This window comes from Panicum virgatum, chromosome 8K (assembly GCF_016808335.1).
Source record: "Panicum virgatum strain AP13 chromosome 8K, P.virgatum_v5, whole genome shotgun sequence".
In the NCBI taxonomy this organism is placed as follows: domain Eukaryota; kingdom Viridiplantae; phylum Streptophyta; class Magnoliopsida; order Poales; family Poaceae; genus Panicum; species Panicum virgatum.
Genome location: NC_053143.1, coordinates 16,265,246 through 16,281,255, shown reverse-complemented (window position 1 = coordinate 16,281,255; position 16,010 = coordinate 16,265,246). Strand labels below are relative to the sequence as shown.

At 47.4% G+C, this 16,010-nt stretch overlaps 1 protein-coding gene across 1 annotated transcript; it reads left to right on the top strand.

The window, feature by feature from the left end:
• Window positions 1-1,928: 1,928 nt before the first annotated feature.
• LOC120646198 (probable carboxylesterase 17) lies at window positions 1,929-3,294 on the top strand. The gene has a single exon (XM_039922884.1). The coding sequence runs from the start codon at window positions 2,047-2,049 to the stop codon at window positions 3,100-3,102; it is 1,056 nt and encodes a 351-aa protein (XP_039778818.1). The 5' UTR covers window positions 1,929-2,046; the 3' UTR covers window positions 3,103-3,294.
• The last annotated feature ends 12,716 nt before the right edge of the window (window positions 3,295-16,010 follow it).

Below are 16,010 nucleotides of genomic sequence, written 5' to 3'. Positions count from 1 at the left end.
GACTGGTCGGATCGGTTTTTAGGGTTTTGCCGGAATCGGTCATCTCAAGGGATAACTATCACACTTACGTGGTGAAAGACGATGAGATTTACAAACAAACCAGCAAAGGATAACCAACGTGCTTATGTGACGAAGAACGACTAGTTTATGAGCAAACTATCAAAGGTTGTCGAGGCTCTCACCCGGGAGAGACCTCGTCGGGGCGTGAACGTCGCCGGACGTGCCGTAGGTTGACCAGCAAGCCTTAGGATGCCATCTCTGGTCGTGGAGATCAGTAGATGAACAACAACATATTGAGGTTGGAAGAGATTTAGGGTTTGGAGAGGTAGAGAGTCGATTTGTTCGATTAGATATGTTTCAATCTGTCGTATCCCTTTATATTTATAGGGTGGGGTGGTCTGTACCCATTAGGAGTTGAAATCCTTACAAATCCCGTGTCAAAATATAACTCCTAATTCGAATTGGGCGTTTTGGACCGGTCTGACCGATTTCCGAACTGGTCTGGCCGCCTCTGACCGGTCTCAGACCGGGGTGCAGATCTTTCAGGAGGCATAACTTTCTCATCCGGAGTCCAAATTGGACGTTCTATATATGCATTTCGATCGTATCAACGAGATCTGCGCAATGGTGAAGTCCAATTTACAATTTGACAAACTTATCTTGACTAGTCTGACCGGTTTACATGATAGGTTTGACCGGTCTGCCCAGATTATTCAGCAAACCTCATGTGTGCCAATTTTCGGTGTCAACAACCGCCAACCGAGGCGGTTGCGTAAAGGCAACCACCTCGGTAAAAGGATTAACTGAGAAGGTAGCCTCAAACCATCACCAGAAGAAATGGCTCAATCCATACGTGGTACTACTGGTGGTCATTACTCTTGAGCCCGTTGATTCGCGTAGTGGACAAGTTCACTCCCCTGCTCAAATTCCCTGCATACCCATTAAGGAACATCAAAGTTTGGAATCATTCTAGTACTTGCCCCCTTTGTGCCCTCTTCGGGACAAAATTTGTCCTAGGCTTTCTCCAGGACTTGCCTTCTCCGGGAGACCAAAAGAGTTGTTTGCCGTGTGTCCGAGAAGTTGCCCACGGCAAACTTTTTGGTACACACGGCAAACACGCCAGTTCCCCGTAGTGCTGTTAGCTGATATAATGATGCAAAGATATACAGAGATGGTGCTTCAGTAAATAAATAATAAGCAATGAGGATCTCATGTAATGTCGTAGTATGTTTATTTTTCTTTCAGCGAAAACTCCATTTCGATTGGTAACCAAAGACTAGCAATCACCCTTTCTAATTTGAAAACTTCAAACAATTAATAAACATCTCCACATGTTCATCTAAAGTTGACATAACGTGCCATGTTGTACACTCCAGCACGCCTGGTTTGATGTTGATAGCAATATATAATATAGTGCTACTTACTAAATAACTAGTCGTGTACGTTCCACGGGCACGTTTAGTTTTTTTTTCCATCAAGCAACAATGTCATTTATTTTCCTTCAAAAAATAATACGCATTCTTTTTCTTCCATAAATAATGATGTCAACTATTATCCTTCCAAAAAAATAATGACGCGAATTATGGGTGAAGTCATGTCATGTGCAAAAGAAAGTAATACGCGGGTACAAAGTATTAGGATTTTGGTGAAAAATACTGACGAAATCAATCTCCCTCTTCCTTTTGTCAAACTTTTTGGCATGACAAGTGGGGCCTCTCTGAGGGGTAAGGTAGGCCTAATCTTAATGAGAAAGAGTTTCAGTTATTTTAATTTTTTATAAATATAAAATAAAAAAATAGAATAGATAGATAGATGAACTTCATAACGAGGCCTGTAGTATTTATATACGTACAATGACATCTTCGATCACTTCGAAAGTCAACGCATGGATATCCCCAGGCTCCACCTTCATGGCATCCCATTAAATAAAAAGCACCATTTCGCTCTGGCAAGTGGCAAAATCACACCAAACCTTGCAATCCATCAAGGCATCAATAGCGGAAACGGGCTCCCAACGAAGCTGGTGCTCGACTGGTGGCTACGACCATGGCGCAGGCAGACCCTAACAGGACGGTCGTCGAGGAGGTTGCGGGCTGGATCCGCGTCTACTCTGACGGCAGTGTCGAGCGGCTGACCCCGCCGGGAGCCGAGCCTTTCACCGCGGACGTCCCGCCCTATGCCGAGCCACGGGGCGGCGTGACCGTCCACGACATCACCACGGGCCACGGCGTCAACGTCCGGCTCTACCTCCCGGAGGCGGCTGGTGATCAGTCGCCGCCCCGGCGGCGTCCGGTCCTCGTCCACTTCCACGGCGGCGGCTTCTGCGTCTCCCGCTCCTCGTGGGCGCTCTACCACAACTTCTACGCCCCACTCGCCGCCGAGCTCGGCGTCGCGGGCATAGTCTCCGTTTACCTCCCCCTCGCGCCCGAGCACCGCCTCCCCGCCGCCATCGATGCCGGCCATGCCGCGCTCCTGTGGATCCGTGATATCGCACACGGCGGCAGCAACGTCAACGGCGATGAGCACTCTACGGCAGCGGTGGAACGGTTCCGTCACGCTGCCGACTTCTCCCGCGTGTTCCTCATCGGCGACAGCTCCGGCGGCAACCTTGTGCACCTCGTGGCTGCCCGCGCTGGCGAGGAGGAGAAGCTGGGAGTTCTGCACCCGGTGAAGCTCGCCGGCGGAGTGCTCCTCCACCCCGGCTTCGCCCGGGAGCAGAAGAGCCGGTCGGAGCTCGAGAACCCACCGAGCCTGTTCCTGACGCCGGAGATGATCGACAAGCTCCTCGCGCTCGGCTTGCCCATGGGCGTCAACAAGGACAGCCCTTACGCATCGCCGGAGCTGGCGGCCAAGGCCGTGGCGCATGTGCGGATGCCGCCGTTCCTGCTCATGGTTGCGGAGAAGGACCTGCTCCATGATCCGCAGGTGGACTACGGGAAGGCCATGGAGCACCTTGGGAAGAAGGTGGAGACGGTGGTCAGTCGAGGGGACGTCGCGCACATCTTCTATCTCAACTTCTTCGCCGTGCAGTCCGACCAGCTCACGGCGAATAGGACGAAGGAGCTCGTTCATACCATCAAGTGTTTCATCGACCGGCACTGATATGATCATCCATCCAGGAGGAATATGCGTTGGATCTTCATTTCAGTTGGTTACTTTGTTCATCATCTTCCTGCCACGTCATTGTTTGGGTTGATGGTTTTTACATTGCAACATAGATTGGCATATTTTATTGAATTTTAACTCATCACTGTTCTGATCGATGTTTGATCATTTCAAAGCAATTTACTTCTACGCTGCTACTCCCTCCGTATCCTTTTATTTGACGTTTCAGACAAGAATCTGTATAGAAAATGAACTATTGTTTGATGTCCTAACGTCAAATAAAACAATATGGAGGGAGTATATGTATCTTTTTTATTGGGAAACGCTATAGCCACTTGAGTATTTTATTAGAGGCATCGAATATCCTACTTCTCTGGGCACAGCATCATTTCTTCAATTCGCTTGGAGTACTTCACATATTTAGGCCACTTTCAGCGGCCAGCTTCATTTACTGTTTCCTACAATTCAAATATTCCGTTTCACTGTTTCCTAGGCTTACCATACCATTTAAGTGTTGTGTTGTCAAATGAAACACTCTTACTGGAGTTAACTCGATTTACGACGCATTAGAATGAAAAGAAACGCTATCAGTGAAGTTTCACTCGATTTCTAATGCAATGTACACTAGGTTTCATCATGATCAAACTCATCTCCTCTCTCTCATCATGCTCCAACCTCTTTGCCATGTCACTAGCAGTATTGCTGATATGTCACCTCATTTAGAGGGAATGGAATTCCCACTGAGAATGGTCTTATACTGTGTATTTTATGAATTTAGGTGGACTTAAACCTTTTCACCTGAGAGGGTGGTGGGCTTGGAGGAAACTACTGTGAAGTAGAACACTCTTAGTAGAATTTCACTCGATTTCCAATGCACTAGAACGAAACGAAACATTCTCGAATCTCGATGCAGTTTGACTCAGTTTCTAATGTATTGGAAACATTGTACACGAGGTTCCATCGTGATCAAACTCATCTCTCTCTCTCTCTCTCTCTCTCTCTCTCTCTCTCTCTGCTCGTACCGTAACTTCTTTGTCATGCCATCACTTTCGCTGATATGTCAGTATGTCACCTCATTTCGTGGGAATAAACTCCCATTGAGAATGATCTTATATATCCAACGAGTTAGTTTGGCTTGAAAGTTTTCACCCAAGAAGATAGTGGGCTTAGAGGGAAGGTGGTCTATAGCAAACCAGTCGCACGGTGTGGAGGCAGGCTTAGAAGGAAGGTTGGCTTGCCCAGTTGCCCTCGAGTCTTGCAAATTGTGCTCCCTCAAGTCTTGCCAATTGCACTCGAGTCTTGCCATTTGCCGGCCTAAATATTATGCAACTAAGATTAAATAGGTATTATTCATGATATGTTTCGTTCCTATATAATATATTACACTATATTTAATATTTAATTGTTCTTTTTCACTAGTCTATTAGGTCTCACTTTAGAGTTTTGCACAGGCCTAAGTTTATGCCGTCACGGTCGTGGGATTGAATTCGGTAGAGAAATCTAAAGAGGACAATGTTTTAAGTGTAAGTTCTTAAGTTGTCTAGCTTTTCCTACCAACTAAAGCTTTTAGGCTCTATTGGCTACTATATATATGCAACCAATACATAAATGGAACTGGAAAAAACACTGTAGATAGAAGATGAATAAGGTGCTTGATTTCTCTCAATTATGTTCTGTCCGGTCCATTTTTAAAATTCTTCCTTTTCTGCCAATTTTATGTTCGAACTCGGGGGCAATACAATAATGTTGCCTTTCCCCTATAATCCTTTCGACCTTAAAAGAATAGGTGCTGACGTTATTATTCGTTAGTTGCAAGCTAAGGTAGTGCCATCACAGGTTTGAATCCCAAAGTCAACTAGCCAGCATGCAAATCATACCACACTGTTTTTTTTATAAGCTGGATTCATTGCATTGGGATACTGATCATATCGGCAGGGAAGACTTGTAAAAAAAAATATTGCATGAATTTGGAAGTTGCAACACAAAGCATATTGCTAGCTGGAGGAGATCGGATATATTTTCTTACATCGTGTACTGTTTTTACATAGTTGACAGGATTTTTTAATGCGCAAATGAACGTTGACTGTGTAATCCAATCACACTCACACTAGTTATATGCTCCCTACACTCGTACTCCCTCCATACTCGAAAAGAAAGTCGTTTGGACAGTGACACGATCTCCAAAGCATGACTTTGACTTTTTTATTCTTATAAAAATATTTATTACAATGTGATACAATTATATTCTTATGAAAGTATTTTTCAAGAAAATCTATTCATATGATTTTCGTATTTTAAAACTAAAGAACTTAAAAGTTATGCATGATTTATATTCGCAATATTTGACCCAACCCTTGTCAAAATGACTTTTTTTTTTAGTATGGAGGGAGTATATATTATGTATACACAATACGCGCAACAATTAGTCAATTAAAATGAGATGCTTACGATCATCTAACATTGGGACTACTAAAATCTCCTGAAAATTCTAGGATGTGTAACCATGACCCACAAAAGTATTCATCTCATAAAGCCTCCCACAAAAGTATAACTATACCACATCAGCTTTTTATCCATGTGGAAGAGAGAAAAAGAGTTATCTTAAGACCGGGGGGAAGCACTTGCTCCTTGATATAATCGATGAAGGTGACACGCCAGTCGACTTCAAGCATCATAACCTCTCGAGTAGTTTCGGGGGGACTGAGTCGATATTCATTAGAGCAGCAGTGACGACTGAAGGGTGATGTAGTTCATGAACAAAGATTCCTGGAGGGACCTCTGCTCTGTCGGAGCCAAGCTTCGATAAGATGTCAGCTGCGACGTTGTTGTCACGGACGATATGGTGAATCTCCAATCCTGAAAATTTGTTCTCTAGCTTTTTGATTTCTGCTACATAAGCATCCATGGTCTCCTTGTTGATATCCCATTCCTTGTTAACTTGCTTTAGGGGAGATGAAAAGTACACTAGCTCCACCTCCACCTAGTTTAAGTTAACCATCAAAGTACATGATCCGGTGATCCGGAGTACTAGCTGGGGCAGGGATTTGATTTTCCCTCCATTCAAGAAGTTGACTAGAGCTTGCGACTTGATGGTTGTCCTTGGTTTGAAACGCAGCTCGAGTGCTCCTAACTCGACTGCCCATTTGGAGATGCGACCAGTTGCGTCTCGATTGTGCAAAATGTGTCTCCCAGTGGAAAATTCGTGATGACTGAGATCTTGAATTCATCAAAATAGTGTCGTAGCTTCCTTGATTTGATGAGGATTGCATATAGAAGTTTTTGAATCGGAGGATATCGCGCCTTTGATTCAGAAAGAACTTCATTGACAGTAAACGGGGTGTTGAACGCCGTAAGTATGCCCCTCCTCTTGATGCTCTACCAATATTGCTGGGCTGACGACGTGAGTAGTAGCTGTGATATATAAGAGTAGCTCCTCTCCAGGCATTGGAGCCGTAAGAATAGGTGGTGATTGAAGATGTTGCTTGAGATCTTTGAGTGCATCGGCTGCTTCTTGCGACCACTGGAACTTGTCTTGTTTTTTTAGCTACTTGAAGAAAGTAAGGCCTCTTTCTCCAAGCTTTGAGAGGAATCTGTTTAATGCTGCCATGCATCCAGTGAGCTTCTGAACATCTTTGATGGAGTTTGGAGCTTCCATGTTCATGATAGTGTTTATCTTCTCTGGATTCGCCTTGATTTCTCTGTGGCTGACGATGAAGCCGAGTAGTTTTCCCGAAGGAACGCCGAATACGCACTTTGTAGAGTTCAGCTTCCACCTGAAGCTACGTAGACTGTTGAAGGATTGTTCGAGGTCGGAGATAAATGAGTTGTAATCCTTTGTCTTGACAACCATATTATTACCCCTGGCCTCCTCCTCTTCTATAGACAGAGGCCATAGAGCCACCCCACCCACGGCAACCCGAATCCTAAAAGTTTGCCGCCTCCCTCCACCACCCCAGCTGCCGGCAGCCGCTCTGCCCACCTCCCACCCCTCCCCGGACACCCCCTCCCTCTCCTCAAGCTCGCAATCCCACCAGCAACTAGAAGTCCAGCCTCCAGAGCTCGCCGGGGAAGAAGCACAGTGCTTTTGCGACAGTGCGTCGATTCCTCGCATATGCAAGAATAGATTCCCGTTTGAAGCGTCCCCTCACAAGAGAAGACTTAAAAGTGATACAATATCAGTCCCTGGAGGCTGATAACACTTTTATTACATCATATGGTACATCACCGTACAACTCTACGCGGAAGTGGGCAGTGAAGCGCCACTATCGCGAGGATAATGACTAACACCCACACAACGATATTAACTACGAAGAGGGGGTCATCAGAGTCTTGCACCATATGGGACTTCTTGTGGGTAACCCTATCCACAGGCAAGGTTGGGTGCAAGGCAAGGTTGGGTGCAGGACGGAACCTCTACTCAACGTCTTCGGGAACGAAGTCTGGATCTTCCTCTGTAAAAATTAAGAATGGGGTGAGTACAAACGTACTCAGCAAGTCCAACCACACCCATGGAGGGGGTATAAACAGAATATAATGCACAGGATAAATCAATGATAAGGCTAGGGTTTAATTTGCGAAAAACAAAGTTTTATGAAGGGGTTCATTTGCAAGAAAAAGGATTTTTAAAGCAATTTTCTCGTACCGAGTAACACGTAGGGTTGATCCACACAGGATCCAAGTTTTAAATTACTACAGGACTCCCCATCTGCCGTAGCACATGCCACAGTTGCTGGACACTTTTCCAAAACAACTCACGCCAACCCATCCATTCCCAGAAGAAACACTAGTTGTGTGACCATACCGTAACTCGCCCAGTACCGTGGGCATGGCTATTCGAATAAATTTTTAACTCTGTAGAGGTGTGCAACTTTACCCACAAGCGGGGTACCACAGCACGATCACCTTAGTGTCGGTGCAGATCCCAACAAAGCTATTACCCACCTTAGCTAGACCTGACTAGCGAACACGGGATCCACCAAGGGGCCATTGGCCTATCACTGAGGTTTAACCAGGGCATAAGTCACACATAGCTTATCCCTTCTCCTTGATCACCCGTTGCTCTCAGTTCTCCTGATGACTATCAGACTAACTAGTGGGGTTTATGCTAAGCCGTTGCCCATACAATGGTCGAGTGGTTTGCACGATAGTGGAGTTAGGCAAGATGACACACCAACTCGGTCCTTAATTGTGACAAGATGGATATCTCCCGACCTTGCTCAACCACACCGATACGAGCACACCATTCGGCAATTCACACAGAAGTGCCATCCATCCCATCTAAACTCATCTTTCGAAAATTTCACATTTTCCCTTCTCAGACACACTCACACATTTTCTTTTATAAAACAACTTGTATCGTGTTTAAGGTCCCAAGCGTTCTAGCAGCGATTAATGTCCAAACAGATCACATTCAGACATTAATCTAGATGGTCAAGGAATAGTTATAACAAATCAAGGGGTGGCTATCCAACCATGTTTTCAGCAGGCAAAACATATACAGTTTTGTAAAACAGGCCAATAGGTCGTGTTTATAAAACTAGGACAAAACATGCATCAAAGGGCGGGATTGAACTTGCCGTTCTCAAAGCCTTCCGGGAAGTCCTGATCGATATACTGTCCTTCGTGATCGGGGTCACGGAACTGGTCCTCGTTCACTTGCTGCTCGTCTACGGGCTCTCCCTCGTCCACACCGTGATCTACGACGTATACAAACAAACACACAATCAAGAAAAGAAATAAAGGTTTTATCGTTGAGCTCGAATCAGAAACAATTAAGATATGGAGACAGGAGTAATATTTTTGGGCGGTTTCCTAATGGCATGGCCAAAACTATGTTAGGAATGGCTTGGTAAAGTTTCAGGTCGATCGGAGATTGTTTGGCGCATGAAATGATAGGCTGAAGAGGGGTTTAGGGTTAATTATGGATCCAAGGGCTACTTTGTAATTATTTTTGTGATAACAGGGGCTTGATTGGAAATTTAGAAAACATCGGGGTCACTCTAGAAAAGTGTAGGGGCATATTTGAAATTATGCTTATATGGTGGAAGGGTTGGTTTTGAATAAAACGATAAAGGAGGGCTTCTTTTGCAAAAAGGCCAAAGGGTGGAGGGACTCTTAATTAGAAATGGAAAAGTGCAGGGGGGTATGGGCAAAATTGCCCTTCTCCTTCCTCTCTCCCGCGACCAAAACAGGGGAGGGGGAGAGGGCGGTGCCGGCGGCCCTGGGGGTTCGGTGGCGGCCGAGGAGTGGGGGAAAAGGGAGAGGAGCGCGAGAGGAGCCGATCCCCTGTCGCATTTCGGGCGGAGATGGACCGTGGAGGCTTGGCCACGGCGGCGGGCCACGGCGACCGTGGTGGCGCCACTGTGGAGCTTGGCGGCAGCTCGGAGCTGGGAGAAAAGGAGAAGGGAGACGAGGGGATCCTATTGCGCCCCTTACCTTGGGCAGAGGTGGAGCGAGGAGGCGGCTCCGCGGTGGCCGGCGGGACTCGGCGGCTATGGCAGGCGGTGGTGGCGTTGGGAGCTCGGGAAGGAGGCGGGCGGTGGCTGTGGTGCTCGAAGGCGAGGGGGACGGCCTACTTATAGGCGTGGCAAGGCGGTGGAGCTGCTGGTGGAGGCCGGCGAGCGGTGCGGGGCGCCTTTAATGGTGTTTGGTGTCGCGACGCGGCGGCGGCGCGATTCGCGACTGCCCAGGACGACGCGACGGCTTAGGCAGGTCCTAGCGGCGCGCAGGCACGTGGAGGGGCCGGCTGTGGGGCTCGGCGTCGAGCAGAGAAGTGCGAGCGGTGAGGCGGCGGCTCTGTGCGAGCAGTGCGCGCGTGTGCATGGGCAGGGCACAGGAAGGCGGTGGTGCTATCCAGCGGGCGGAGCGGAGAGCTTCGGGATCGCGTGGAACGCGTGCGGCGCATGGGCAGGCTGTCGTGGCATGGCGCAGACGCGCGCGCGGGCGAGCGGGTGTCGTGGCGAGCGTGGCTCGGTGCGCTGGGGTGCGGCGAGCGCGTGTGTGCACAGCAGCGGCTCGCGCGGCACGAGCAAAGTGAGGCAGCGACGGTGCGCGTGCGCGCGTGTGCGCACGGCCCAGGGGGGGTGCTCGGCGCGTGGGCAGGGAAGGCGGGGTGCGCGGGCTGGGCGCGCTCGGCGCGCCGCACGTGCGGGAGAGGAGAGATGCAGGAAGAAGGAGAAAGAAGGAGGAGGGAAAAGAAAAAAGAAAAAGGGAAAATAAAATGAAGGAAAAGAAAAAGGGAGAGAGAGAGAAAGAGAGAGAAAGAGATAGAGATTCGCGGTGGCGACCGCGGCCGGACGCGCACGCGCGCCGGTCGGGCGTGACGCGCGGGACGAGGGCGAATAGGTGAAACCTTAAGGTAGACGAATTCTCCCGGGTTGAAGCTTATTTCTCGTCTCTTCTTGTCTGCGTAGCTCTTCTGTCGAGACTGGGCGGCCTTCAGCTTTTCTCTAATTTCGGCCACTCTTTCTTCTGCCTCCTTTATGAGTGCGGGTCCGACTAGGGCACGTTCTCCAACTTCTGACCACATCAGGGGAGTCCTGCATTTTCTTCCATAAAGAGCTTCGAATGGTGACATGCCAAAGCTTGCTTGATAACCATTATTATATGAAAATTCCGCATAGGGCAAACTCTGCTCCCAATCTTTGCCATAGGTAAGGACATATGCTCTCAACATATCCTCCATAATCTGATTTACCCTTTCTATTTGGCCATCCATTTGTAGGTGATAGGCGGAGCTAAAATCCAATTTGGTGCCCATGGCTTTATGCAAATTTTTCCAAAACCTAGAGGTGAATTGGGTCCCTCTATCTGAAACAATTCTGCTGGGCACACCATGCAACTTTACTATGTTCTCCACATAAAGCTTAGCTAGCTTTTCTCCACCGTAATTGGTGTGCACGGGTATGAAATGAGCCGCTTTAGTGAGTCGGTCCACTATTACCCATATGGAGTCATGTCCTTTCTGTGTTCTGGGCAAACCCACTACAAAGTCCATTCCTATCTCATCCCTTTTCCAAACCGGGATAGATAGGGGTTGCAACAGTCCTGCTGGCTTCTGATATTCGGCCTTGATTCTTTGACAAGTATCACAATGGGCGACAAACTGTGCAATATCCTCCTTCATTCCCTTCCACCAATATTTTTGTTTTAAGTCCATATACATCTTGGTGGATCCTGGGTGGATGGAGTAGGCCGAGTTATGGGCTTCATCCATAATTATTTGTCGGAAGTCTCCTTCCTGAGGCACACAAATCCTATTTTTATACCATAAAGTTCCCTAATTATCCACTCTAAAGTCCGGTGCCTTATTTTCTCCAGTCTGCATTCGGATTTCCATCAAGTCCTTGTCCAAACTTTGAGCCTTTCTGATTTTATCCTCCAAAGTGGGTTGAATGCTCATCTTGCAAATGGAACCCCGAGGGACAATGTGCACATTCAATCGTGCCATTTCTCCCTGCAGATGGGCATCCTTGGGCTCATAAGATTTCCGGCTTAAGGCATCGGCCACCACATTAGCTTTGCCAGGGTGGCAATGAATTTCCACATTATAATCCTTAACCAGTTCTAACCACCTTCTTTGCCTTAAGTTCAAGTCTGGCTGGGTGAAAATATACTTCAAACTCTTATGGTCGGTGTAGATCTCACACTTATTTCCAATCAAGTAATGTCTCCAAATCTTAAGGGCATGCACTACGGCTGCAAACTCCAAATCATGGGTTGGATAATTCTGCTCATGGGGCCGAAGCTGGCGGGAAGCATATGCAACTACTTTTCCGTCTTGCATCAGTACACAACCCAATCCTTGTCGAGACGCATCACAATAAATGACAAAATCCCGATGAATATCTGGTAGGGTTAGTACTGGAGTGGTCGTCAATCTTCTCTTTAACTCCTGGAAACTCCTTTCGCAGGATTCTGTCCAGACGAACGTCTTTTCCTTCTTAAGTAGTTCCGTCATGGGCCGGGCTGTCTTGAAGAATCCCTCAATAAATCTTCGATAATACCTAGTTAATCCAAGAAAGCTTCTGATTTCACAAACATTACTTGGTTGCTGCCAATTGAAAACCGCTTCGACTTTCTCAGGGTCGACTGTTACTCCTTCTGCGGTCAGAATATGTCCAAGAAAAGCCACTTTCTCTAGCCAAAATTCACATTTGCTGAATTTTGCATAGAGTTTGTTCGCTCTCAACTTTTCCAAAACTACCCTCAGATGTTGCTCGTGCTCCTGGGCACTCTTCGAGTAAATAAGTATGTCATCGATGAAGACTACGACAAACTTATCTAACTCGTCCATAAACACCTTGTTCATGAGATTCATGAAATAAGCAGGTGCATTGGTAAGTCCAAAAGACATCACTGTAAACTCAAACTGTCCGTAACGGGTGACAAAAGATGTCTTTGGGATGTCGTTTTTCTCTAATCTTGAGCTGAAAGTATCCTGACCTTAGATCAATCTTGGAGAAGTACTTGGCTCCATTTAGTTGATCAATAAGGTCATCAATCCTGGGGAGGGGGTACTTATTCTTGATGGTAACTTCATTCAGTGCCCGGTAATCTACACACAACCTCATACTCCCATCCTTCTTCTTGACAAATAGGACTGGGGCTCCCCAAGGCGACGAGCTTGGTCTAATGAAACCAATTTGTTGTAGTTCTTCCAGTTGCTTCTTTAACTCTGCCAACTCAGAGGCTGCCATCCTATAGGGTCTCTTGGCTATAGAAGAGGTTCCAGGGACAAGGTCGATGACAATCTCTATATCCCTATCTGGTGGCATTCCGGGAAGTTCTTCAGGGAAACATCTGGGTATTCGTTTACTACCGGGACTTCCTCCAAGGACTTGGCTTCCATGCTAAACACCATCGGGTCTAGTTCACTTCCCCGGGTATGGCAGGTCACTCGTACTCCTTCTGGGTTCGTTAGGTGTACCACTTTGTCAGCACAACCTATGAGACCATTGTGCAGGCTTAACCAGTCCATTCTAAGGATCACGTCTATTCCCTTAGACTTAAGTACTACTAGGTTTGCTATAAATTCAACCCCACTTAAATTGATCCTTACCCGTAGACAACCTAGTTGACACTTGATGTCACCTCCAGGCGTCCGGGTCAATAGGGGTGTTTTTAGTAGTACTGTAGGTATATTGTGCTTTTCCACAAAACTTGAGGATATGAATGAGTGTGATGCTCCAGAATCAAATAGTACTGTTGTAAGAGTTGAGCTGACTAGGTACTCACCGAGCACTACGCCCTGAGCTCCTTGAGCCTCCTGCACGTTGATGTGGTTGACGTGGGCTCGTCCAAATGACTGCTGGGGCTGCCTCATCTGCTGACTATTGTTGTTGGTGTTGTTGTTGTTGCGGATGGGCACTCGGTTGGCACCTGATAGAACTGGCCTTGGTCCATTCACTGAGTTGGAGAAGGCTGAGGTTGCCGGCTTGTTGTTGGCATATGGACAGTTAGCAATGAAGTGCCCTGTCTCATTGCAGTAGAAACAGGCCCTAGCATTGCTGTTGTTGGTGGTGACTTGGCTTGCATTGCTCTGCTGGGCCTTCATGGTGTTCTGGCTCCTGAACTGTGTGTTAGGGGCCTGTGGGCCTGTCACCTGAGACTGGGTCCTATACTGCATTGGGGCCTGAGATCTTGGTGCAGTGTAGCTGAAGCTTCTTGCTTTTTTAAAGCGGTCCTGCTGGTGGGCCTTGCTTTCCATAAACTTGCGCTTGTTATCCTTCCTTTCTTCAGCTTTGGCCCTTTCTGTGAGAATGGCCTTGTTCATCAGAGTGTTGAAGTCTGGGTAGATCTGTGGGATAAGCAAGGTTTAGAGTTCTGGGTTCAATCCCTTCTTGAACATGTCCTGCTTCTTTTCATCATTGTCCACTTCCTCTAGTGCATATCGGGCCAGCTCCATGAACTGGTGGATGTACTCTTCTACTGACATGCTTCCTTGCTGCAGTGCGCGGAACTCATCCTCCTTGCGCTTCATGGTGGCCGAGGGGATATGATAACGGCGGAATTCCTTCACAAATTCCTTCCAAGTGATAGTGGAGGCGTCTTCGGCAGCGGCACAGTAATTCTCCCACCAAGCTAAGGCAGTTCCGGTGAGTTGGTGAGCTGCCAGGAGAACTTTGTCTCGATCTTGACATTCGAACGGCTTGAGCTTCCTCTAGATCACACGCAACCAGTCATCTGCATCCAAGGGGTTGCTGGATCCGGCAAAGGTGGGTGGCTTGGTTCTCAGGAATGCTATCAGCTTGTCGTTCATAGTCTGTTCTCTTGGCCGCTTATTGACGAGAGCATTGGCCGGTGCTTCCAGTATGAGGGTCTGGTTTTGTATTATTTATGCCAGGTCCCTGAGGGGTGCTGGTGGTGGCAGTGGCACTTCTCCTTGATTTTCTCCTCCGTTCTAGCTCACTTTCTGTTCCTCCTGAGGAGGGTTCTGTCCATTAGGCTACCCTCCCGCGCCAGCGGCTGCAGGGGTCCGGTTGCAGGAGGCCCTCGTACCGCTTAGGGAAGCCATCTGTAGATTGGGTAGAGTCTTTGTGAGATTGGGATTAGGATTAAGTGATGTTTAAGTTGTTTAATTCGTATTTTTTTATAAGGCAGAATCTACCTTCCGCCGAAAAACACACAAACTAACAAGAAGCACACAAGCTAGCAAGCAACAAGCACAACAACTTTATTACTGCGAGGGGGGTACAACACTGAGGCACGGCTAAACGCGTACTACACATCCGGGTACGCGGTCACACTTAAGGTTACAACTTAAGCCAAAGGGGCTGGGAGGGTACAACACTAGGGTGGCGTCGAGCATTCTACTCGCGGGGCGAGCCTTCTTCCGGGGCGGAACGTGCTTCCAGGGGAACGGACAACTCGCCGTTGTTGATGCTCCTTAGAGCGCCAATTTACGTACCACAAGCGCACGGATCATGTAGCTTTTCCCTTAGAGTATTCCCCCAAGGTTTATCAATCCACGGAACAAGTCTATTACTATGCTTAACTAAGCACTAATGATGTTGGTAAAAGATCTATATTGAGTGATTCAGTGTGAAATAGATCTAATCTAACCAATCTAATCTAATCTAGACTAGTGAGCAATGATAGGTGTGTGCATAAGATATGAAGAGCATTTGTCCATAGGGTCTAGGATCACTAGAGATGTAATCGCTAAGCAACGAAGAACGGATCTAATCTACCAAAGGTGTGTTCCAAGATCAAAACCTTTCCCTCCGCATACTATCACTACACTAGGATAATCGGTAACGAATCAACAAGAACACGATAGTTGATGTAATCTAAGTAAACCATGCAAGAGCAAAGCAAACCCAAAGCCAAGTCGCGAACTATTAAGCATCAAAGCATCATCAACAAGAATCGTGATAGATCAATCTCATAAAGGATTCGGCAATTACAACTTAAGATCTCCTTACAACCCCATGAACAAACGAGGACTTTACCCCATGAAGCTAGGCGAAGCGTAGTTGATCATGGTGACGAAATCTCCCGCAAGGGATGGATCCCTTGCTGTCCTCCAACTTGCAGCGGCGCCGAGGGACGATGAGGCCTCCGATGTCGCCTTTCTCTTGTGTCTAACTCGAATGGATCTCTGGAAATCATCTCTGAATGCTTCCTCTCTGATCCCCCTCTCGATTCTCCTCTTTGACGGCAGCTTCGGGGTATTTATAGGCGGATATGGTCGGTGGTTTTGGTAAAACACAGGCTAGGGCTGACGAATACTTCGCGCTGAAGAAAATTGAGGTCGATTGGGCCTGAGAACGGGCTAGGCCGGCCGGCCTAAAGGGCTCTAGGCCGGCCGGCCTGGGCTCTTTTTGGCCCCTCTAACACTTCCTTATGTTGCCAAAATACAACATGCTCCAAAATCCAGGACAAAATCGAAAACGGACAAGTTC